The 27,803-nt window shown below is 38.5% G+C and overlaps 1 protein-coding gene across 1 annotated transcript; it reads right to left on the reverse strand.

The window, feature by feature from the left end:
- Positions 1-570: 570 nt before the first annotated feature.
- Positions 571-27,529, reverse strand: LOC137278119 (sacsin-like). The gene is made up of 7 exons (XM_067810258.1): positions 27,483-27,529; positions 18,196-18,290; positions 17,917-18,017; positions 11,706-11,831; positions 11,272-11,416; positions 6,946-8,472; positions 571-6,553 (listed from the first exon to the last, which is right to left on the reverse strand). Exons 2-7 carry the CDS (start codon positions 18,218-18,220, stop codon positions 1,620-1,622), a joined length of 6,858 nt encoding a protein of 2,285 aa, XP_067666359.1. The 5' UTR covers positions 18,221-18,290; positions 27,483-27,529; the 3' UTR covers positions 571-1,619.
- Positions 27,530-27,803: the final 274 nt, after the last annotated feature.

Consider the following 27,803-nt stretch of genomic DNA (forward strand, 5'->3'; position numbering starts at 1 on the left):
TAGTCTATCTACATATAAAATTGTTCAAGATAACAATGATCAATCAATCAATGTACAACTTGTTAATCCTTTGAAGTCTTTTAAAACATTAAAACAAGAAGGGTGACTTCCACTTATCAGGCTAGGCAGCTGACTTTGTGTGCTGGCAATTAGGTGCCTGACTCTGAGGGTGCGGGTTCGAATCCCGGATGGGACGCAACCCCCAAAAGTACTAGAATTTGTACTTTACTAAGAAAGTGAAATCCCAAATATGACATATGTTGCATTTCACCACTTTCTAAATGGCATCGTGTAATCATAATTCCTTGAAAGACTTGCTGCTATAATATTTACATGTAATTGCTGTATACTGACATACATGATTGTCCATACATGTTTACACACACATGTACTTGAAACGTTAAGCATAAGCACAATGTGATCAAGGATGACTCTTGATGGGGATTCCCCAGCTTTTCAACAAGGGAGAGCTTGCTGGAATAGTTGGCTGATGCTAACTGAAGACTTACAATGATTATGGAGACAAATTGAAATTTGCGATAACTGAACAAGTAAAAGTTTGAGTTGTGTTTCCCATGAACAGCTTTATATTGGCTAAAGCATTACAACATAGTTACAGTTTGTTAAAGAGGAATCTAAATATCTTATATTGCCAAATCTCTTCTTCAATCGTCCCTGTGATATTTCTTTCAAAATTATATAGTTTTCAGAGAATTAACACCAGTCAACCTCTCTATTTTATCTAAGAAATATAATATCAGAAATTTTGACACAGGCATTTATCAGCTTATGAACTATTCATACATGATACTCAAATGCTAATTTTAGTGCATCAAAATAATGTCATAAGAATCTATTGAAACTACTCATAAAATAGATGGAATCTATGGACAGTTTTTCAAGCTTACAAACTACCAACCCACTGGAATAAATGTCAGTAAATAGTTGGATTTACACTTTTTATGTAATCGTCATAGAATTAATAAAACTATTCTATCTTGGATACAACTTCTATTTATATAACATATCACATTTCTTAAGATCTATACGCAAATATATTGGGGCAGCAGTGCAAAAATCAAAGTGTATGTGAATCCTGTACAATTCTTTGCTTCCCAAGTATACATATGGATGCACACACTGAGTATGTATTACTCATACCATTGTAAGTATAGCATCCATAAAACATACATCAGGTGTTCCCATACTGATGTCTCTCCTGCACACAACTGTAAACAATACTCTCATGGCAAATGAATGTCACAGCTTTCTGACATAGGTTGTCATGAAGTGAGAAGATGGTGATGGTCACATTTATAGATCAGGTTAACAGAGTCGAGAGTGATGTTAAACTGGTGTTGAACTCAACTACCTCTTTTTCTGTCAACCTTTCTATGGAGCTAATCCATTTTGCACATCTTTGCTCTCTTAACCTTACTTGTGAATGTTTTCAGCAATTTCTCATGGGTAGTATTTAATCAAATTCATTTCCTCCACAATAGAGCACCACTGCATTCTTGACATCGATGTGTCTGTCACTGTAGGCTCTACAATCAACCCAAATGACAAGAACATTCAGCACAATGAGGTGTGATAGAAGTCAGTCTGTAGATATCTCATTACAATATCCCATAATGGGATAAACCCAAACAAAGTGCAATTACCCCAAGTATTAAAGAACACATCAAAACCATCTCAATGTCTTCTGCCACATATGTTTTGAATTTATCCTTGCCTTTGGGGGGCATCCCAAATAGTTCAAATGGTTGCAAATACTTCTCCAACCTTTGGTCAAGTGTATACATGCCTGGTTTCATACTACTTTGCATGTGGAGAACTACCTGTTCAGGTTTCACCATTTTGTTCCCTATCAAAATTGTCGGTTTTCCATGCAAGTGCTCTGACACATATCTTTTGAATTCCTTCTTGCCTTTGCTTGAACTCTTTTGATACAGTGTGTTCATGTGACTGTAAATTTCTGTACATATTTTGTTGAGTTCACAGTCAGGCATTTCTAGATCCAACCCACCATCTTGTAAAGCCTCCGAAATAGAAAGCAGTTGTGAGATAACAGTTTTGACAGTAATGTCATCTCTGCTCTTCACACCAAGTGAGTGAAGAACAGCAGTCATTTTCATGTCAGCTGTGCTTAAGCACAGTTGAGATTCATTTAAAATCAGTTGAGTACATCCAACCAAATTAATAGTGTCCTCTCTAAATGTTTCAGTAGGAGCTGACAGATCACAATCTCTTTCATCAGCCTTCCAAACAAACTTCCAGCTGTTGGGACATAGAAGCACTGGCAGAAACTGGATATTTCGAAGTTTTTGGAAAACGATTTGTGGACATGATTGGAGGAATGTATTTGATGGATTGGTGTGGCATCTCAGATACTGTAATATATTCTTACACCTTTGAATTGCCATTTCATAATCTGTGAAGTATAAATCAGAGACTGTACTTGCCCTTTCAACAAATATATTCCAGGGCAAAATGTCTTGTAGCATTCCAGCTCGACACAGACCATCAAGAACTGGCCGGAAACATTCATCTGGAAACATGTCATCTTTGGCTGAGAACAGCTTTGCACATTCACCACATGGATGAATGCAGTCCTTAGGTTGTTTCAGTGTGCCGCTATGAGATGTTCGGATACATTTCTTTGCCTCTAGTTGCTGGTCAATTGCAATGTTATTGCACTTTATTGCGAAGATGGTCAGGGAGTCTCGATCTCTTGTTTCCCAATATTCATCATCAAAATTTGGGAAAAACACATGACAGAAAAATGTTTCTGTTGTCACACAGCGATCTTTGCCATAGCCTGTCTCTTTGAAGAGACAGTTCAGGACACTGCATGGGATGTCCACAAAAACATCACTTTCACATTTCCAAAATTTTTTTACAGCTTTGAAAGAAATGTCTCCAATGTTTGGGTGGTTTCTCATGAGTGTATCCAAATACCTGACTGTATTGAGTGACCACCTTTCTTTTGTACTTTCTTCCACAAATACCTCCTGTGTGTCATGAACAATCATTTTATAGAAACTTTCACCAAGATAGTCAGTTTGTTCTGGACTGCAGGGCCATAGATGGTAATACTGTGCTGTTGATACTGAGTGCAAGTCTACATATTTTAATGCAGCAATTAATGTTCTGGTCACAACATCTCTAAGTAATATCTTGTTCCATTCGACTCCATGCATGAACTTGTCATCCTCTGTCTTTCTCTGTAGCTCCCTTCGGTCTTCAGCGAGTGCAAATGTTGCATTGATATGAAATGGAAATGGAGTTTGTATTGGTAGTGGAAGGAAAGTGAACAAGTGTCCCTCCTTGTAGAACCCATAGGGACACATACTCAGATCAGTCATTGGTATTGCAACTGCAGCCAGCGGGAGTAGATGCTTCAGTACTCCAGATGATGCAAACTTGTAGGACTCTTTCCCTCCTGTGTTCCATACAATAATCCACTCCACTGATCCTCGTCCCACCCCACGTTTCAACCCAAACTCTTTTACATTGTCAGACAGATCAACCTCAATGTCAATCCTTTCAGCTATTGATAAACTATCATTTTGCTGAGCTACTCTTTGCCACTGATTTGATGCATGAACCAAAATATTCTCATGCTTTATTTTGTCACCTTTTGGTAGAGTAGTAGGTGGTATTTTAACATGCTTTACAACCTCCACCAGCACCTGTGGGAACTGAGGATCTCCTTCGGAGGGAAGAAATAAAAACTTTACAGATTTCACATTCTGTGTAAACAGAAGGAGGTTTCCACAGGCATCAACAAACTTTTTGAACAGACCTTCTACCTCCTTCCTACTGTAACAAGTACTACTGATGTCACTTGAACGGGCCTGCTCAGCTGTCCTAAGTGGCAACCGGAATAAAGTGCCATTGCAGATTAAGTCCCTGTTGAAGTCGCAACCAAACACACCCTGGAAGGGTTTAAATTGATTTTTCATTGTACCTTTGTTTCTGGCACTCTTCAGATTTGCTTTTAACCCTTGCTTTCCTAAGTATGAGCCATGTGGGTCCAAAATCCCCATGGTATTTCCACTGATGAAACTTGGAACATCTGTAAGATTGAACACAGAGCTAAAACCTAAGCCATATTTCCCTATTGTGGAAGTATCTGCACTCTTTGTGGCCCCACCTAAGTTTATCAAATTCTTAAAGTCTGTCTCATTAAATATACCATTGTTAAAAGACCAGAGTGCAGGCCCTTGTAATGAAGCCATTTCCCTTTTGAGAAGAGAACTTCTTGCATCCCAGTTTTGCCTCTCATCATAAAGAAAACATACTTCTGTTGCACCAGCATCATCTGCATTTTGAATCATTTCCTTTGGAATAGACAATCCATCAACGTATGCATTCAGTATAGAATGCAGTCGTCTTGGCAATGATTCAGACTGATGGTAATCATAGTCTCTATCATTTGAAATGTTGACTCCAAGCATTTGTGCAGTCCTTTTGGAAATAGACTGATGAAGATAGTGAACATCACACTCTTCATCCCCTATCTCTTCATCCTCTGACTCCTCATTCAGCCAGTCACTGTATGTACACTCTTCAACAGACAAAAGAGTCAGGCATGATTTGTCCTTTTCATGGATAGGAAGAAGAAGATTTTCAAGCATTACTTGTTCTTCAGACAAACGGTGGACAATTTGCAGAACAATGGGTAAATCTTTCTGGACTTCCAATTGTATAGTGGAAACATCTTCTATTAAATCACCTTCCCGGTATGAGTCATGTTTTGATTTGATTTTTTGGAGTACCCCGGTCAGTAACTGTGGCGTGAGTTCCAGGTTACATCCAAATGCCAGCATCAAACTGCGCCACTGATGAAACATGGATGGAAGAGCGAATAGGTAAGGTGTTAAATCAGTGTCTATAATCTTCTGATCTATGAATACCAAAGAAGGGTGCTTAAACCCTTCATCTATGTCTACCCATACTGAGGGAAATCCACTGAGTACTTGAATGTGTTCCTTGTTCAACCTCACCGATGACAAATACTTGTAGACATTGTGCAACATAGTCATGTACAAGTGATGACCTTGAGAATGGTATGAGGCACAGAGGTTCTGTAAATGTTTAATGACAGCAATAACTGAAGGACGAACATTCAACCCAAATAGTATTTCAACTTCCTCAGACATTTCTTCAGCAACACTTGTGACTGATCCTACTAAATGCAGATATTTAGAACTGCAGGTATTGTTTGATGTGCCAAGCATAATAATTTCCCCTTGAAACTGAAGTTGACTTGGATAGAAGTCTGGCTTTTTCGAAATACACGGGATGCACTGAATTCCCTGTAAGTAAGATAGACAATCCTGGTCATACTTTTGTACATGGTGAGTGAGAAATGTAACAAGAGATTTTGCTTTGGACAATGCTCTGTGTTTACTGGAACTATTTAAACTCTGAATGAGATTTGCTGTTGTTCTAAGTTCTGCAGATGTCACATCTTCTTCTCCTCGTAGCCCCAACAGTGTTAGGCCTTCCTTCAGCTGACTGGTTCTTACATGTCTCGAGTGGGGGAACTTGTCCTCATCTTGGAATAGCTGTCTCAAAAGACAAGATGCAGGGTCAAACAGCTGGCATGCTTTGAAATATGTTGATCCATTTTCAGATGTAAGAAATTTCACTCTCCGTGCAAGTTTTGCAACTATGTCCTGTTCAAGTAGATAACGGCAGGACAATATTAAGAACTCCATCAGTTTAAGAGAAGAATTCTTGTCAGCCTTTTCCAAATGCTTCCCTTCAATTATGTGTTGAAAAGTGAGTATGACTGCTGCATGCAGTTCCTTTTGCGATGCCCCTAGAGACACAGCTAGTGACCTTACATCTTTGGAGGTAGATACAAGATAAACCTCAGGGTAAGGGATAGGAAATGGACGTTCCAAGATAGGTGCAAGAGTGTCAACATCTTCTAAACACTTTAATGACCCATCTGTTGCCATGAACATCTGAAGACTTCTCAAAATATGCACTGACTTTGTGAAGCATCTTGTACCTTCTCCCCAAAAGTGAGTAAAGCTGTCTCTTTCCTCATGGGTTGCCTCGGTGTTGAATTGAATGATCTTCTCCTGTGTATTGTCATCCTCTGCTACAACATCTAGAGCTTTCAAGACACCAGCATGGGATGGGTACTGTATTATCACTCCAAGAATACTGTTAGGTGTAATTTTTGTAATGTGTTTTAACACTACAATGCTTAACTTCCTGAGACAAGCCACCACGTGCTTGGGGAGGGAACTCATGCCATCTACCATCTCAACAATCAGTGGCTTTTGTAGTTCATGTAGACATGTTTTACCATGCTCTTCAAAGTCTGGAATAAGAGGCAGTGCACCAAATGTATCACCCAGCAGGTCAGGGGAATAGTTGTTGTCAATGTAAGTCCATACTCTTCTCAGCCAACATTCATCAACAGGTTCATGTAGATATTTGGGATTGTTTTCAATGAAATGTTGTGAAATACATCTCTGCAGTAGCCTTGGAAATATGTCCCTGGTAATCAGGCCCACATTGAAAAGATCTGGAATGAAGATGGAATGCAATCATACACTCATTTACCACCAAACAGTTACATAAAGAGTCACAAAGGTATTTCAAAGTGTTTGTCACAACAAACAAGTTCAATCAAGAAATCAATGAGTAACTGTGTAGTAATAAACAGAATCTGTAATCTGTTGTGATTGTATGAACACTGTTGGAATCACCTTCTGTGTAATAAGTTGGTCTTGAACAGTGACCTTTTCATGGCAACATTAAAATAAACTGCCTGAATCTGTAGTGTTTATGAAAACATTATGCCACATTAATATGGTCAACTAGGTACTATCATTAAGGTCTTTGTCTGTTAACTACTAAAAGGAAAAAAATACTATATAGATTCTTGAAATAATTCCTGATTAGTTAATTACCTACCTCTATTTTCTTTACTTTCCAAGATATGGCCAAGTTCAGGTGATGTCCTGGTGTCCACTAGGCTGTCTTCAAGGCCAGGGAGCAAACACTCTGAAGCTTTCACATCTTGCCACATGTAAACATCTCCCTTTCCAATTTCTATGAAACACCCATCCATTGTAGGTAAAAGGTGTAATCCAAGTAGGAAGTCTAGATGCCCACCAGATATTATATACTTCAGCAAAATCCTCTTCTGCAGCACAGACAGTTGTTTTATGTAGCAGTCATTAGATTTCAGAAGTGAGCACACAAGTTCAGTTGAAACCATTGTTAAGGATGTGCGCATTGTGCTCTCCAATAATGCCAAAACACCTCCTGGCAAATCAACTATGTCTTCATTACACGAAAGAAAAATTTCCTTGATAACTTCTTTGACATCATGGGCCATGTGGGAATCCAACAGAATGGCACTCTGAACTGTTATCCAACATCCACTAGAATTTTCAGTAAACAAAAATGGCATGTTTAGCAGTTCTTTTAAAACTTCATCCACCATTGGTTTCCAATATATGCAGACATTTTCTTGCTTTGGAACCAAGGAATACACTTGCTTTATTTGGCCATCAGGGTTATGTTCCTGTTGGGAATATTGGATCAACTCATTCAGTATATTACAGTAAACCTCTGGTAGCACTTCACTCACAATACACTTGTTCCACTCAATAGCTTTGTCTGTGTGTGACTGGTTCTGCAGTTGATCTGCTGTGGGCCACTTGACATGTCTTCGATTCTGACTCAGGGCAAAGAAGCCATTGACATGAACCTGGAGACCTGTGGGACTGCGACTTTGTAGAGGAAGTGGGAGGAAACAGAACACATGACCTTCACACTGTTGACCAACAGGAACTGCCATACCCACACATGGAAAATGAGACATTTCCTTGCAGAGTCTATGCAAGTTGTGAGACATACCTCTAATCTTGTACATATTGATAACAATCCATGCTTGGCTGATGTTTTTAGAGTTTATCAAATCTTCAGTCTCTATGACAACATGAAGTCTGTTTTCAAAGGATGGGGACATCAACTCCAAATCTATAAGTTTCACTTTTGAAGCAAAATCTCTCCGTTGATGTTGGACAGATGTTAAACAGTTATCAGAAAGCTGTACACAGAAAACAGGAATCTTCTCATCTGTAACTGCATGAGTCTGGAATAACTGGACTTTGTGAATGGAATTAAGAAAAAGTAGCATCACTGAGGCCTCAGATTTGAAAGCCTGAAAAAGGTCCATAACTTTCTCTTTAGTGTACAAATTTCCAGAAAGTTTTGATGCTTGAATCCTCAGGGGAAACCAAAAAAGAGTTCCATTGTAACCAGCCGTCAAAGAGTTGTCTGAGAATCCAAATGTCCCACTCAGGACCTGAGTTACAATGCTCTTCACTCTATCAGACAGATTCCTCAACTTTTTGGAGAAACACACTTTATGTGCCACTTGTTCTGGATTAATGAAGAGTATTTTATCACCACTGATGATGCATGGGTAATCTGAAATATACAGCAAAAGTATTAGAAAGATAATCGATATCAGTCAAAGTCTGTACTTTGATGATCATGAAAGTGATTAACCAAAAAATAATATGTAATTGCTGTATCCTTAAATAGATACTTGTACACATACATTTACACATATGTACGAATTTATAAGGTGACAGGATTTGTTACGCCTTGTCTCATCAAGTATGCATTCTGTAAATATAGGGATGTGGGTAGCATGGAATTAAAACAGTATTTTTACTCAAGAAAATATTTTTCCCTATCCTGACTCCTACCAATCGTTTGAATCCATCAGCAAGTGGTAAGGAGCCACCTAAGTTTGAATTCATTAACTGTTTCTAAACCCTAAAACAACTTCAATTATAAACCTCCACTGACATCACACTAATGTTCTCACAACTAAATACTTCTTGTCATATCCCCATGCCTATCGATGAGGGGGGCATTACTTTGATATCATCTCTCAGCCCTGGGATATTACTTCAGTATCGTCCCTCTGCTCCTAACTTTGAATTGTTGCTTGTTTGGAAGATTGATATGGCTTTGTCTTGCCATCTTTGAATATAATCGTAAAATATGACTTTATGGACTATTTCCAACATGTTTAGTGCTGACACTAGGTTTAAACTGGCATCCCTTCACTTACTAGGTTGGCTGTTTTATCCACTAGGCTACGAAGAATCACAGTGAAGAATGACATTGTTTCTCGGTATGAACAGTGTGTTCCATGCAAGGCGGGTAGTGTGAGCAATGCAGGGATAGAGCATGTGGAGCACGTGCAAGGCAAGGCATTGGCAGCCAGTCTTATCCCAGTTGATTTTCATCAGTGAGTACCAGATACCACACATGCCACCAGTGCCCTGCATGTGCGCTGCCTGCACTACCTGTTTTGCACTATACATGGTTCAAACTGACAAACAATTTCATTCCTTCACATTGATTCTTTGTGGCCTAATGGATAAAACCCCCAGCTAGTAAACAAAGAGTTACAGGTTCAAAACCGGGTGTCGGCACTACATGTTGGAAATTGTCAATAATGTCAAATTTAATGTTTGCATTCAGTAATGGCAAGTCAAAGTCATATCAAGCTTCAGAACAAGTAATAATTCAAAGTGATGGGTATTCCTCAAAACATCCCCAGATACTGGGACAATTCTGAAGTATTAACCCAAGTTCTAAGATGCTTCTGTGAAAGATGCAAGGCGCCAACAATACTTTATCAGACGATAATGTGCACTTTCTGCATTACATCACAATGTGTTGACATCGCTGCGCCATTCCAGTCTGCCCCATCGTAATCGAACTTTTTTGCATTACATCACAATGTAAACGCCTCCCACAGTAAACTACTTTGTCGCATCCTGTTTCTTGGTTTGCAGTTGCATCAAACAGCTAACATCACTGGTGGAAACATTATGTTTATGTTTTCCAAAGGATAAAATGCCTCATAGTTCGACTCAAAACTTTACAGAGACACAGTCATGTTTGCAATGTTTACATTCCCACAATGCAATCGTGGAATGTTGCATAACTAGTCAGCATCAGCTGAATGTACTGATCTAAACTTTCGTTGGTAGTAGAAATGAGATGGTCATTTTCCCTTGTATGGTTTAAGAGAATCACAGATGTAATTAAAATGATCTAGAGAAGATATTTAACCTGAACATAAACCTTCACCAAACTGTTCATCATTTGTTTTTCTAGTAACGTTTGTCTTAACGTAGGGGGCTCACACGTAAAAAGAACAGCGCGTCAGTTAGCCCTGTGCGAGGATTCTTAATTTAGATCACAGACACCATCGTTTGTTTTCTGCCATAGATTAATTGAAATTAGGCTTAGAAATTATTAAATACGAAAAGAAATACAGTTCGTTCTACCACCATGTATAGTGTAATAAAGCACACTTTCACCCTGAACGAGTGTCCTCATGCTTTAACTATGAGGGTAGAACGAACTGTATTTCTTAAGTAGAGTGATGATATTGAGATAACTGCCCAGTACAGAGGGACATTATTTAAATAATTGCCTAAAGAAGCGAAATTGTATCAGATTTGAGGGATATTACTACAAAAAGTGTCCCCTAAGAACAATAGAGTGTGGTCACTTTAGGTTTATAAGTTGAATTTCATTACACCAGCCCTAAATTACATAGTTAAACACTACTGGGGGCAATATAGTAGACTCTCTCTCATTGGTGATGGATTAGTAACCTGACATCTACAAGTCTACATTATTCCCTGTTTCATCTCCTTGAAGTAGCTAACAATTGTTGCACCACAACCATACTACCATATTTGTTGATATCAGCAATATCTTTTGAGGCGAAACTTCTCAGATAATTGTTGGTAAAGACAGTATCAGTCTTCCATAAACAGCTGTCCACATGGATGTGATAGAGCAGTTATCATGGAGCACTGCAGGCTATGGTTCTGATTTGGTACAGACTGGACACTGTAGGGAGGATCCAGTAGTGTATGCTTGTAAGCTCTAGAATCATTGCTCTCATCCAGAAACATATACATGTAGGCGTTCTAGAGACACACCATATATATATATATATCATTACACTGACCTGAACAACATAACAGTGTCATAATCTTGGACATGTTTTAATCAGTATCAACATGTGAGCTGTCTGAAAGGCTGAATCAGTACATCCTACACTCTGTTATGCCCACTGAGTCTTATTCTCAAAGAAAGAGAGAGAGTGCAAAAAGATGCTTTGGATATTTTCATAATAAGTGGCTGCTTTGGAAATATACATTTGTGATTCCCAACACTAATACCAACCTGTAATATGGAATACTGATTTGAAACCAAGTCCAAACTGTCCAATTTTATGAGGTTCCTCCTTGAGACTAGTATACAACATACTGACACCAGTCCAATCCTGCTTCGTGAATAAAGCATCATTGTAGACACACAGCGCAGGGCCCTGCCAAAATAGGGTTCAATTTAACTGAACAGTTTGATGACCTGTCATTAATACATACAGATAGCACTGACCTTATTGTCCTTATGACATATGACTGAATATGAACAAACAACTCTTATACCAGAACATTTCTCCTATTGTATTTACTTTCACAACTGGAAACCCCAATGACAAGGTATATCACAAGCGATAAGTATTGATAGTTGCGTATGCCATTGTATCCTGGTTGTCGGTATTCAAAGAATTCAATGACTTATTGCCTGATCATGCTATATTACTATCTATATACCTGCAAGGATTTCAGAAATGCATTCTGTTTCAGTTCCTTGGCATCTATATGTGGATGAATAGTCCTTCCATCATACAAGATGTTGACAACCTCTGCTCCTGCATCCTCAGCATTCTGTATCAGCTCCTGCAATGTGATACACAACGACATTCTCATTATGAGTCTAGTCATTAAGTACATCATGTCATAAACACATACATTCAGTAAAAAGTCATAAGCCCATGATGCAGATTCTGTTTGGTTGTGTGAATCATGCATGACAATGAAGTAATCAAATCAGTTTCATTAAAACTGTTGTAACATTACAACAGACATGTTTTATTCGATGATGGTATGGGTGCAGCGCTAGAGTGGAGACTTGTATCTGTCATGAGTGGGATGAAAAGCTGTCTTAGTGTCTGGCTCCTAGTGTTCATTCTGTGTAGATAGATGTGTTGGGTTCTAACTACATACAGTGTTGAATCTTCCTCATCATTGTTGTCAAGTACTAAAGACAATGGTGGACTAGGAAATTGATGTTCTGGCTGACCCAGAAGTTTAGTTTGGGACATAAAATCCAAATGAAGACCAAGGTGCACTGATGCGTTGGTCAAATTTGGTACAACTAAAATCAAAGCCATGAGTTTCTGATATTCTGGCAGCTGTGGCCAGGGTCTGTGTTTGAATCTGGCTTTGTCACGCTTATCTGGTTAGAGCGTTAAGGACAACATTACAGTCTGCCAGCTGGGAACCCTTTACATCTTGCATGTTGGTCAAACGTCTTCCATTTATCATCATAGAGCTGTGGCTGCTCTAGAAGAATAGCCTTGCTGTTTTGCCTTAACTGTCCACTACAGTCCAGATCATTACTGCACTAGATAGGATGGTAGGCACAGTTAAAAGTCCAGTTAATTCACATAGGGAATTAAAAACCAGAGAATCAGTCAAAGTTGAGGCATTCACCTCCTTTCTTAAATGCTTGGGCTAACATAAAATGTCCTAATAGCAATTGCTACTGGCCACTTGTTATCTGTGTGTACCAAGCTGCTGGCAAGGTTTCCTGCATCCTGTGCTGGTTGCAGATCTGACTTATGGAGACTGACAATAAATCCCAGTTGTTTGATTAATTTTACTGAAAATCATTTTGCCTTATCATTTGCATCAGCTGAGGAAGATGGAACAACATGAACTTCTCTGGCTTCATTAAGTGATCCTTGTTGAATTTCTTCATGCTGTAAATTAGCCTGAACTTCTTTGAAGAGTTTGTTTTGGGTACAAGGATGATCAGTGAATAATATCCCAGTGCCTCAAGAGGTATAATCTTTACTGCTTCTTTGGACAGAAGGAAGTGTATCACTTCTGTTAACTGTGGCAGTAGGGTTTTGCATAATATATTCATGACAAATGAAGTGCTGCACTTGAATGATGAAGCTTTTTTAAAGTATTCATGATGAAGACATTGTTGAGAAGTTTCCGTCTTGCCAGTACTTTTGTAGTCTTCCCCCTATTACTGAATGTGACATTTGGGCAATTGGGATTTTATGTTCCCCGTTGTTCAAGTGTTGCATTCAGCAACAGGGGGATGACTACAAAAGTAGACTGAACTTTTGGATGATACTCATAAACCTTCCCTTCCACCTGTGATGCAGCAGCTTCATAAACCTTCCCTTCCACCTGTGATGCAGCAGCTTCATAAACCTTCCCTTCCACCTGTAATGCAGCAGCTTCATAAACCTTCCCTTCCACCTGTAATGCAGCAGCTTCATAAACCTTCCCTTCCACCTGTGATGCAGCAGCTTCATAAACCTTCCCTTCCACCTGTAATGCAGCAGCTTCATAAACCTTCCCTTCCACCTGTAATGCAGCAGCTTCATAAACCTTCCCTTCCACCTGTAATGCAGCAGCTTCATAAACCTTCCCTTCCACCTGTGATGCAGCAGCTTCATAATCCTTCCCTTCCACCTGTAATGCAGCAGCTTCATAAACCTTCCCTTCCACCTGTAATGCAGCAGCTTCATAAACCTTCCCTTCCACCTGTAATGCAGCAGCTTCATAAACCTTCCCTTCCACCTGTAATGCAGCAGCTTCATAAACCTTCCCTTCCACCTGTGATGCAGCAGCTTCATAAACCTTCCCTTCCACCTGTGATGCAGCAGCTTCATAAACCTTCCCTTCCACCTGTGATGCAGCAGCTTCATAAACCTTCCCTTCCACCTGTGATGCAGCAGCTTCATAAACCTTTCCTTCCACCTGTGATGCAGCAGCTTCATAAACCTTCCCTTCCACCTGTAATGCAGCAGCTTCATAAACCTTCCCTTCCACCTGTAATGCAGCAGCTTCATAAACCTTCCCTTCCACCTGTGATGCAGCAGCTTCATAATCCTTCCCTTCCACCTGTGATGCAGCAGCTTCATAAACCTTTCCTTCCACCTGTGATGCAGCAGCTTCATAAACCTTCCCTTCCACCTGTGATGCAGCAGCTTCATAATCCTTCCCTTCCACCTGTGATGCAGCAGCTTCATAAACCTTTCCTTCCACCTGTAATGCAGCAGCTTCATAAACCTTCCCTTCCACCTGTGATGCAGCAGCTTCATAAACCCTCCCTTCCACCTGTAATGCAGCAGCTTCATAATCCTTCCCTTCCACCTGTGATGCAGCAGCTTCATAAACCTTTCCTTCCACCTGTAATGCAGCAGCTTCATAAACCTTCCCTTCCACCTGTGATGCAGCAGCTTCATAAACCCTCCCTTCCACCTGTAATGCAGCAGCTTCATAAACCTTCCCTTCCACCTGTGATGCAGCAGCTTCATAAACCTTCCCTTCCACCTGTGATGCAGCAGCTTCATAAACCTTCCCTTCCACCTGTAATGCAGCAGCTTCATAAACCTTCCCTTCCACCTGTAATGCAGCAGCTTCATAAACCTTCCCTTCCACCTGTAATGCAGCAGCTTCATAAACCTTCCCTTCCACCTGTGATGCAGCAGCTTCATAATCCTTCCCTTCCACCTGTAATGCAGCAGCTTCATAAACCTTCCCTTCCACCTGTAATGCAGCAGCTTCATAAACCTTCCCTTCCACCTGTAATGCAGCAGCTTCATAAACCTTCCCTTCCACCTGTAATGCAGCAGCTTCATAAACCTTCCCTTCCACCTGTGATGCAGCAGCTTCATAAACCTTCCCTTCCACCTGTGATGCAGCAGCTTCATAAACCTTCCCTTCCACCTGTGATGCAGCAGCTTCATAAACCTTCCCTTCCACCTGTGATGCAGCAGCTTCATAAACCTTTCCTTCCACCTGTGATGCAGCAGCTTCATAAACCTTCCCTTCCACCTGTAATGCATCAGCTTCATAAACCTTCCCTTCCACCTGTAATGCAGCAGCTTCATAAACCTTCCCTTCCACCTGTGATGCAGCAGCTTCATAATCCTTCCCTTCCACCTGTGATGCAGCAGCTTCATAAACCTTTCCTTCCACCTGTGATGCAGCAGCTTCATAAACCTTCCCTTCCACCTGTGATGCAGCAGCTTCATAATCCTTCCCTTCCACCTGTGATGCAGCAGCTTCATAAACCTTTCCTTCCACCTGTAATGCAGCAGCTTCATAAACCTTCCCTTCCACCTGTGATGCAGCAGCTTCATAAACCCTCCCTTCCACCTGTAATGCAGCAGCTTCATAATCCTTCCCTTCCACCTGTGATGCAGCAGCTTCATAAACCTTTCCTTCCACCTGTAATGCAGCAGCTTCATAAACCTTCCCTTCCACCTGTGATGCAGCAGCTTCATAAACCCTCCCTTCCACCTGTAATGCAGCAGCTTCATAAACCTTCCCTTCCACCTGTGAGGGTTTGGATATGGAGATGGATGTTGTGAGTTGTGTTGTGATATATTTTTATGTTGAGGTGTAGATGATGCCAATGGTTGAGAATTCAGGGAGCTCTGTTGCTGCATGGTCCAAGAATCACTTGTTCACTGATGTTGGCAACAAAGTCATTTGCTGGCGTATTAGTCTCCTGAAGTTGGCCCAGATATGACAAGTGCACAGAGAGTCATGTGAAGCCCTGAAACTGTGGCTGGACCTGGGATGCAGGGATATCATTTGCTCCAGCTGACTGAGTAATAATGTGCGAATGGTCCAACAACACTAGAAGTTGCAGAGAGGATGAGGACTTTGTGTAGGTGCTGAAATTGTGTGACGTAGTAGTCATTTTCTCTGACCTTCTGGCACATGACATGTTTTTCTGTCCCACAAAGGGAACTTTCTGAGGGCTTCTGTGAGGTGTCAGGAGATGTACCCATCACTTCTTCTTCAGCTATGGCAGGTATATTCTTAGGTATGCTGTGTTCATCAGCGGAATTTACATATTCCTAACTATTTTAGCATGGGGGTTCATGGACTCACACCATTTCTTTCCATACTTATTCCCTTCAACTGTCTTCTTAGAGATGTCATCATTAATGCTCATATACAAAAATATACATGAAATTTATTTTCAGTAAAAGATCTTCTGCTTTCTGTACAAAATTGATATACTTCAATGAAGGGGATATTTGAGTACCTCTAAAAATCAAATGAAAGTTAACCATTCCATGTGAAAATATGATATCATTGATATCTTTGGTATCCTTGAAACAGTTTCATGCCATAAGTGCTTTCAGGCTGCATGCAATACAGCGATTACTGTACCATGCTATACCCTCATTTGGTGGTATAAGACTACTCATGTTATTATTCATCATTCATTGATGGTCAGTTAATGAATTTATAACAGGTATTATTAGTGGTAACACCACTCAGGTTACTCAACAAAGGTTCTCCTGTCTGGAGTAAATACTCAACATTATAAGTTAAGGTCTCAAGTCACAAATGTATTATGTGTCATGTAATATGTGCATGAGTGATGCAAGAGGGTTTACCAGCTGAGATACAAAAGCAAACATTGATCAAAATACTAACCGATAACACACTGATTGATTAATTACTTTTATCTTCCACAGTGGATTTGTCTAAAGGCAGTGTTTATGTGAGCAGGTTTACTAATCTATTCTGACTACACCCTGTCATAAGTGCGAGTGTAAAAACAACATCCTTCTTTCAAAGAATTAGCCAATATGTTGATTAAGTGACTGCTCATTATTGGCTAACAAAATTACTTAGAATGGCGGACATCATACAATTAGTTACCAGGTGTGCAATCTTGGGTGACAATAAGACAATACACCAATGTGAAAAACCTGAAACAATGTATCACTTTTTTGCATATTTGACTGCTGAAAGACACATGAGCAGGATTATTTAGCAGCTGCAGATGAATAGTATACTGTTCTGTTATGTGGATATTGATATTGTGGATACATTCCTGAACAAGGTAATAGCTTGACATTGTTGCTATAACTTTAGTCTGTTTTAAATTTAATATTTGAATTTTGTTTCAGTTTATTTGTTCTAGCATTCAGTGGAATCTGTATTACAGACAACATACACGAGGTCGCACATAGGGTGTGTGTGAAATATGATTCATGTTGGCAATCTATACAATGTTTAGATACTACAGTCATGTTATAAATTCAAGTATAAGCAGACTGTGTGCATTTTTATTAACTTTCAAAAAGCGTTTGAAAATGCATACAAATATGATAATAAACTAATTCAAAATATAAAGACTATATTGATATTATGTTTTAGTCCTAACAATCTTTTACCAGTGCAGATAATTATACTGCAAAGTGTTTCATTTGTTTTCATAATGATGAAGTAAAAATTACATTATCTTTGTTGATCAGTCTACCCATATGAAATATTCTTATAACTTTCTTATAAGTTTCTGATAAGATTCCTATAAGTTTAAGATATTTAAACTACTGTGTGGCGTAGCAGAAGTGCTCACAAAAGAAAAACAATAACAAAGGGAAGAAATAGTCCACAGAAATTACTCTGCACTAGTGCCCCTTTAAAGAAGTTTGTACACCCATAGAGCTTTCCTTGTTGTAAGTCACATATAGTCTCAGATGTACAGGGACAGGGAATGTAAGATACTTTATACCAGTGGTAGGAATCACAAAAACTGTTTATAGACCTACACCATGACTGCTGAAAGTTGTCAAATGACATCATCAGGGCACTGGGCAAACAATGACTTACCTTGAGTATCTGTCCACCATCAAGTTACTGGTCCACCGATGGCCTACCTTGAGTGTCTGTCCATTATCAGGCTAATGGTCTAAGACACACTTACCTTAATTATCTGTCCATCATCAGGGTACTGGTCCAAAATGACCTGCAATTGTTTGACAAGGGTGGGCAGCTCCATGCATCTGTAGCCATCATCTTCTGAATCTGTATTGAAAACCACATATGAGTTGAAGAAGTTTCAGTGAGCCAGTTTGCATTAATAATATGTACTAAATGGTTTTCTCAGTGTGAACTTTATTTTGGATATATTTCCCACCAAACATTTAGCTATTTTAAACAGATCATTTCATCATTTAAACCAGTTTAGCATATCATAACACACCAGTTGATTGTGTATCTTGGTCCATCTTGGGTCTGTTGTCTCCACTGTTTTATGCTAAACAATGTCCTGGTGCAAGTTGTTGCTATCTGAAAAATCTTTAAGAGAAACAGCAATGGATTAGGTTCATATGACAGAGGGATAAGACAAAAGTTTGCACAAGGTAGAGTGGAGCTCTACTTCACTAGTCTAAAAGGGATACAGAGAAAACAGACCTCAGAAAAATTGACAAAAAGGCCACCGCTCATGAGAAAATGGCCTCTGTGTCTAGAGAAAACAGCCAACATCAAAGGAGATATTATTTATCCTAAATAATAACCTTTTGTTGATGTAACCTTTGAATATTGATTAGTTGTTTTTGTAGTTACGATGAACAAGCCAATGTGATTGCCTTTAGATTTTACAGTTAAGGATAATTGGAGATGGAGAAGACGTTATGATGTGTTTAAGGTATCTAATGTCCCTTTCATATTTTTAGGCTGGCACAGGCCATTAAACCAGAAGTGCGGACTCTGCACAAACCATCAACCTGTACAAACTAATACTCGTGCTTCATCATGAGGCAAAGATGCTGCCCCTCAACATTGTCCTGCTGGAGGAGAAGAAATTGAGAGTGCACCTATGTGAGAAAGCTTCACAGAAGCAAACTGAACTGTTTGCAGCCTAGTCATTTTTCAAGGATGACAAAATCACTGCAGGAGAACTTTTGACTAAGTGCAGCAGCAATATCCATGGACCAGTCATTGATTTATAAATTAGGAAATCACAGAATGTGAGAAGGACAAACTGCAATCAGAGAGAAAGTGATAAAGTGATTATAATATTGAAGGAAGGAAGAGAATGTGCAGGTGTTATATTGTTATATTAATATAATATTGAAGGAGGGATGACAAAAGAAGAAAATGTGCGGACAAATGTGAGACAGTGTTAATATTTTTATCATAATATTGAAGGAGCGATGAATAAAAGTAAAATTAACTACATGTGGTTTTCTGTTATAATGGCTGTTTTCTCTGTGCTTAGGGGCCATTTTCTCTAACACCGGTGGCCGTTTTCTCGATTTCTGTTTTGGCCGTTTTTGCTAGTGTCCGTTTTCAGTATAACCCGTCTAAATACTAATAACACTCAGAAGGAAACTCCTACAGAAAGGTGAGCCACACAAGTCTCAATACTCTCTCTCCCAATGTTTGGCCAATGTGCAGGTGGTGCTCAAGCTTAAGCAGTTAGTTATTACCACACCTTCCTATACTGATCAAGGTTCCATGATGCAGGGTTATAATCGCACACCACATAATACCATGATCATGGATGGGACAAAAGAAGAGGAGAAAGAATCTACTACTGGCAAATATTGTCAGATTATGATAGCATCTTACAACTAAATGGCAGGCAAATCCACATCCGTCTGACAATAAATAGACCAATGTATTGTTGTGCACAACTGGCAGCATGTGAAAGAGGACTCCTAGAAATCTTCCCATGTAAGACTTCTTTGCCATCCAGAGTAGCTTTGAAAGTGTTCAACAAACCAGGTTTGGGTGTGGTCACAGTCACCATCATTGCACTGAGATACACTACTACAATCGGTCAGTGACTGGGACCATATCATCCGCCTCAACTTCAGGAGAAAGAATCTTAGTGTAATCAACGGGAATTGTTATGGTGAATAAATAAATAAATAGGACAGTATTGCTGTTGGTGTATGAATCAGCATGGTTGTATGTGTAAGACACTGATCTTGTATCTTGTAGAAATTGGTAATTTTAGTCAGTCTGATGTACTGAGTTTGTATCTTGTATCACTCAGTCAGTCTAACTCAGGCTGATGTACTGGCCCCGATTTCTCGAAACAAATAAGTCTTTGTTTTGACTTAAGTTTGAGTTTTACTCAAATTTGAGAAAGTGTATTTCTAAGAATGAACTGAAATCAATATTTACTCAAACATACTAGACATTTATTTGAGTTTAGTGGATAGATTACTTAAGCTAAGACTAAGTATTTAAGCTTTTTCACTTTAGAAATTCAGCTGTTTCAAATTGTCAAACTCAATTGGAAATTTGTGTAAAAGAGTTTGTTTTGAGAAACCAGGACCAGATCTTGTATCTTGTAGCAATCGGTTAGTCTAACTCAGGTTGATGTACTGATCTTGTATCTTGTAGCAATCGGTCAAACTCGGTTTGATGTACTGCGAAGCTATCATCTTCCTGATAAGCCTTTTCTTGGTGAGGCCAATTTAAACCTTGCCCTTGTTCAAGACAGATCAATCTCGCCCTTGAACATATTACACATCAGCTGGCAACAACATACCAACTAAAAACCATCTAATGCACTGACCAATTTCAGATGTGCACTGAGTGCAACTGCCAGATACTTGTGAGCTGATGTGTAGTAAGTTCACAAACTACAAAAACAGGATGGTGTTTCCTTTTCGAGTCATCTGCTGCCAAGAGCATATCAGCTGCTTCTAGGGGGTCACTGGTTGACTTGAGCTGTAATTGGGTATTTTTTAATTGGGTATTTTTGACAGTCAGCAGAATGAGAACTATTGGCTACATGTTCAACAGCTTCACACCTTTGTCCATGTCAAGGACATGAAAGCAACAATGAGAGGTGGTGATGTTGAATGTGGATGGTTCACTTCACTTTCACAACAGTTTCTATGGCCCTTTCACATGGCATAGCACACACCTGCACCCTTCCTCTGAATCTGACTATGCATGCCATTAGGAGGGGTGGATCACTTATTTTGCACATAAATTTTAAGAGGGAGTCATTCCCATTGTACATGTTTTTCCATAAAAATCCACCCAGCCACACACACACCTGGCCTCAATCACAAGTTGTGCTGTAGGATATTTGTAAAGCATGTTCCAAGGGACATAACTCCATGGGGTTCTCTTGACCTAAAGTTTGATTGGCAGAATGAGAAACTAATGAGAGAAATGCAACAGTATTTTTTAGAGAAGTGAGGCAGGATAGTGTGCCTTTAAATGAAATGAGAATTTCATTACCACAACTATGTCAAAAATTTAGTCAAACAAGTATCATATATATCGAGTTGTTAGTGTCGTATGTTACTGTTTACAAGTATATTTGTGCAATAAATGGTCATTCTCTCAATTGCTTTGATGTATTTATGAGATGTTTAGTTTCAGCATGAATATCAGCATAATAACTGAGGCAACAATAGCTCTTATTACACTCAGTTATCAGAAAAGTATCATGAAATGATAATTCATACCAAAATTCATTATCAATTGTAACCAGTACAAGCAATACATTAGTATTCAAATATTACGAAAATATAAACAAAGAATATTAGTTTCATCATGTATCAGTAGATAAGACTCCTGTTAAAAGTAGTAAAACTTATCTCACAGACATTCTATTGAAAAAGGTATAAGTTATGACCACACAATTTCACAGAGTTAAAATCCTAGCCCGAGGTAATCAGAGCACCACTGTAAGACAAACCATTCACTAAGACAAGGGTTTTGTCTAGACAGGTTAATAAGCCGCTTTGATGAGGTAAACATGCCATCACCTACAGTAAAATAACATTATGCAAACACGAGTTAATCCAGCCCAGAGTAAGCAATCAAGCATCCAGTAAATGTGCCAGCAAGATTAATGGATTAAAAGATTAAGTACTCCCCCTGTCTGGTCATTGAAATTGTTCTCGTAAGGAAACATCCCATTTTGTTTATTCTGTATTTCACTGGCTATTGTAGGTTACACCCATTTTTGTATCAGTCAGCAAATCAGAATCTTTGTATCATATCTTCCTACTTTTATGACACGAGTAACCTCTGTGGAGTAGAATGTTAAAGAATATGCTTTTCCAAGATTGATATTATTTGATATAAAACATTTATGAACATAATACATTGAAGCTTAAAACTTTAATCTTTCTAACCACAGTTACCTACAATTTTCTCTGTTATGTTGTACACAACACACATCTGCCCCACAGCAATTTTTTCATTCACAAAGTAAATAACTTGAAATAACTTTGTTTTATAGGATCGATGAAATATCATTAATGCCACTTTCTTACCTTTTTATACCACTTCAACAAGACAGGTATAATATTATTTATCACATTTAAGTGATTTTTGACATATTTCAATACTGGAAAGTGTTATTTTATTGTTAACTGAAAAATGATTTAATCTCAACTAACCAAGTAATTTGTTAAAACTAAATTTGGATTCACAAAACCGTGTCAACTGTTTTATTGTATTCTTATCTCATCAACTTCAGTACCCATTGTGAAACAAAATGTACAGATTTTGATGTTTGGAGTGTTATGGTGATGACATTATGATACATTTTTCAAAATCCTTGTTGTGTAGTCGTGTTCTCTGATGCCTAGCACTACAATACAAGATACTTTGTATCATTAAAGACATAACAAGTCATTATTTGTTGCATTCCATATCGGTTTACCTGTGTTATCATGATGTATTTTAATGACACGTGTTATTACCACAATGTTACTACAGTTTTTGTTGTGGTATTAGCAATTTTGTTCAAATTCAACTCTACTGATCTTCCACATACTAGTACTTATGCTAGTTTCTATAAATATATATATAAATATATATTTCTGGAAAGTATTCAACAGGTGTCTCATTAAAATGAACAAGAGTCATCAGAAGATGACAGATACCCCTGGCCCCAAGAAATTTGAAAGAACAAATCAGTAATTTCAGTCCAGCTTGATTTTTGAAGTGAAAATGTTTCCATGCCTACCTAAGCTCATAGCCTGCAATGATGCCATAACAGGATTTAAAGGGAGACTAACCATATTCTTTTTCAGTGCTAAGTCTCCGTCCCTCGTGGTAATGGCAATAACTTCCAGGACATATTGTAAATCTAACTTTTTAAGATGTTTCATTCATATATTTCTATAAATTGTGAACAAAATTGTGCTATTAAAGCATATGCCTTAAAACTGACCCAAGGATGATTAGTACCTTATATCTGTAAATAACAGTAATTTTCAGTCAATTATTTCATATACATAAAGAAAAATGTCATGTAGTGGGGATAGCTGGAGACAGCATCTTACTGTTTACAGTAAAATGACATACCTGATGATACTCCAAGTTGGAGCTGTCACCATAATCAGTTTGACAAGATTTGTATTGTGTGTGTGCTAAAGTATAACCAAAGCAGTCTGCTAGGGACCTGCTCTTACACTGGTAATGAGCTCCCTGCAAATGTTACCAAAAGAAATTTCCATTGTATACCACAATGTTCAGTCTGTGTGATTGTAGACTAGAATGGATTCTGGATGAAAAATGCACCGTTCAAGGGTATATACAAGGGTATATACACATACACTCACTAGGTTAATAGATTAAAGTTATAGTAGTGTCTCAAAATAGGTATCTTCCCATAGGCCTTGATAAGTCCTAGTCCAAAACTGGTTGTAGTTACTCTGTTGTATAAACTGTAACTCTGACTATATGGGAATGTTTTTAACTTTTGGGATAAGTCATGCTAAATTAGCACAAACATCTATATGGATTGATATAATCTGTTTCAGTTTGTTATCTGAACCTACACTTCAGACACCTATACTGCTGGCCTTTAAACAATAATTTATAAGTCAACATTTATTGACTAGGAAGCAGTATCAGAGTCTGAAGTTGAGTCTGCTAATCTTCTACTTCGTGTACTTTAGTCTACCTGTGGCCTGGAGTTTGTTACCGTTAAAAATTTGCCGTCAGGACCAGCAAAATATATAACACTGAGAAACTTGAAATTTTCAATATATTTGTATTCAGCAAAAACAAAGGCAAAATTATACAAGAGAGGTTTCATTTACAATGCAAATGAGCCAATTCTAAAATAATGGATAACATATATTATGTCAACTCACCGAAGTCTTGATGTGAGAGTGAGAAATAGTTATACAGAATGTAACGTAGAGAGCGGTCTGGCAGCGGTTATGAAGCTCAAGCGTTGACGGAGGCAGGAAGATATGTTATATATACTCCAGTAATCTGTGTGTATTTCCGTTTCCGACAACACGGCAACTAGCCTTTATATATAAAGTCAACATTTCCTGAAAGTTCGAGCACATGCGGCCATCGCCATCAGGTATAATGCTCTAGACCAACTTCGTTTTCATCTCATGACATAATGAAAGGGAGGTAACTCTATAGAACTACATCAAAGGCGTGCCAATAAAACACTAATACCACTGAACATATCATATGGAATGTGACCCGTAATAATTATTATTTATTTAATAATACAATTTACTGAAACAATACACTTTCAAAACACTCTCCCCTTAAGGAAAAGAAAGTTTCGCAGAAACTTTCTGTTACAATCATGGCAATTTACACGTCAGAAGTCAGAGACCATTATATGGTCTCTGCAGAAGTGAAAAGAAACTCCAGGCACCTGTGTCCTTATGCACATTCTTAACACTGAACTGAAAGTCATTGCATGTAGACTACAAAATGTCCATCTTTATGGCTATCAGTATATTCAACTTGTACCTGTACATTTGCCATTTTGACTTTTTCGTATTATGACAGTGATGGAAAACAACAGTGAGTGGATCATCACTCATGGTATCAGCTAAACAGGCTATAACACGTGACTTTAATCCCTTGTAACAACACCACAGTCTTGGCCTTAGGCTAGGCTGGAATAGGGGTAATTAAATTTTGGGCTAGGCTTGAGGACACCCCCATAAGGCAGACCTCCCAAAAGACAGACCGCTTAAAACAACACATTTTATGGTTGCTTGCATAAGGCCTAATTATGTTGTACCACCTACAATAATGATATGTGCCCAGATAAGAAAAAACAACATTTGGTATAACGTATAGTTTTATTAATTCCATTAACAAATTAAGGTTATTAAATGAACACATATTGCATGAAAAAACAAACAAACACACACTGGAAGTGAACACACACACACACACACACACACACACACACACACACACACACACACACACACACACACACACACACACACACACATACATACATACATACACACATACATATATAGTCTGGTTCATAATTATTGAGAATTTTTCTTCTTACTTTGAGCTATCCTAACACCTCAACTGATTCACTGATACTTAAAACTATGTAATGGTATAAGGGAGGTAACTCATCTTGGCCTACTGAGTATAGTACAATTAGAGTTACCTCCCCTGAATTTGTAGCAGACGTCATTTTCCTCAGCACTGTCAACAATGTCTGCTGAAGATAAAAGAAGGTTGATTTTTTAGTTGTGTAATCAAGGAATTGATGATGTAAATACACTGGCAGAGAGAACAGGAACTCCTCTTTCTACTGTGTATAGGATTAGGAGGAATTTCAAAGAGGGAAAGGATTTTGGGCATCAGAAAGGAGCAGGGAGACCCAGAAAATTGGACTTCTCAGATCGCGTCCGGCTGGGAATTTTAGCGTCTAAAAAGCAAAGGGCAAGCATCTCCAACATCAGGTATGAAATGATAGAAAGGGGATCCACAGTTGAATCAAAATCTACAGTTAGAAGAAATTTGATTGATCTTGGATGGGAGAAAAAGACTGGAATTCTTTCTCCTCTCATGAAACAAGAACATAAAGACAGGCGTGTTGAGTGGTGTTTGGCACATGAAAACTTTGACTGGGAAAATGTCATTTTTACTGATGAAAGCTCAATATGGGCATATCCCAATAATGTGAAAATATTGACAAAGTCTGCGTCAGCACCGTTGTATCGACGACCTAAATACAGCCCAAAGTTTCATGTATGGGGAGGGATATCCTTATTAGGAACGACCCCGCTGTGTGTGTTTGAGGGAAATCTGACAAGTCAACGCTACACTAACATATTAGATAATTTTCTGCTTCCAAGAGCACATGTGTTTTATGGAAATGAATGGATTTTGCAGCAAGATAATGATCCTAAACACACCGCAAAACATGCCAAGCAGTGGTTTCAGGAGAAAAATGTGACTGCATTACCATTTCCTGCATATAGTCCTGACTTAAATCCCATTGAGAACATTTGGGGGATGATGAAGGAATGTGTGAATCAAAAGGGGTTGACAAAAATTGAAGACATGAAGAGAGAAGTGGTCCGATACTGGGACAGCATAACTCACGAGACACTAACCTCTCTGATAGGAAGTATGCCTACCCGTCTTAGACTGTGCCGTGAAGCTCAAGGAGACTTGATAAAATATTAAATTGTTACCTACACAACATGAAAAGGTCAGTTCACTTTCACAATACATTCAATTTTATCTGATTTGTTCTAGTTTAATAATATGAAATGCTTTAGCTATTCTCAATAATTTTGAACCATACTGTATGTACATCAAGATATGTTTACCTGTGAATGCCTTATGTATGGGCCTCTTTTGTATTTGCTAATAAAGTTCATTTGTTCAAGAATAATATGCAGGGGACCCTTTTAGACAAGTTTGTAATCGTACAATCTTGAAATTCAAGCATTACTCAAACATCAAAATGATTTTATTATTCAATGTATAACAATGCACGTATTCCTGAACCTTATCTTAAAGTATCCTTTCAAAGTAGAATTTCGCTAACGAAATTTAGGACAACTAATCATACGTTACCGACAGAAACAATGCGCTGGCTAAATATTTTGAAAGAAAACCCACTTACTAATCTTTGTAATCAAGCTAATGTGTCCGTCATTTGTTGAATATCGAAAATCAATTTCATCAAAATATTTCTCTGTGTGTCCCTCAATCTGTTTTCCTCATGAAGTGTGATTATCAGGCACTCACCCTCAAATTATCCAAATGTAGATGACACTGTGCCTCATCAAATGGTACCATGTGCACATTTTATTTATGTTTATAATTATATATATATACCTGTATGTTCAATATACACTTTTTGTGATTTTTCTGTTTAGTTCTGTTAGCACACACCTTAGTGACTCTGGGTCAGCTCATTAATTAAATAGCGGTGGACAGCATTGTTCAGCTAATTAGTGCACTCCCTGAGTCTTACGGGAGGCCAGGCTTCTGGGAGGTCTGTCTTTTGGAAGTGAACCCAGAAATTACATACCCACACGTGACCATCTGTATTACGCACCGTCTTATGTGGACAAATGTACAATTATATTTCCTTTGCGTCATGGCCTGATACATTTTTAATGTGAAACAATAAACATACGTTAACAAATACACATCTATCTTCCCCTTAACACGTTACTATGAAGCAACTTCTGGTCTTAGGCAATCACACAATCAGAGAAAAGAGATATTTCAGCAAAAGAGACTTACTTGCAATTTACGTGAACAAAGTCCAGTTTTAACGGGGCGCAGTACTTGCAGAAGAGAGGAAACACGGGGTATATATACGACCCTCACAGATATGGTACGTTCAATTCTTGGAAATGAGTTTTCTATGAATAAGGTGACGAGATTTGTCCATATATGGTTGTAATCGATATCACGTGTTTCATGACTGTAATGGTAGTCATGGTGCACGAGACAACAATCTGTGATAAAGGGTTTATTTCGTTTGCGTTTTTGAAAGCAGGCAACATAATGGCTGCCGTCTCGAATAATGTGAGGGTTGTACAATGTGAGCGTTGTAAGTTT

Source organism: Haliotis asinina, chromosome 3, assembly GCF_037392515.1.
Source record: "Haliotis asinina isolate JCU_RB_2024 chromosome 3, JCU_Hal_asi_v2, whole genome shotgun sequence".
Classification (NCBI taxonomy): Eukaryota; Metazoa; Mollusca; class Gastropoda; order Lepetellida; family Haliotidae; genus Haliotis; species Haliotis asinina.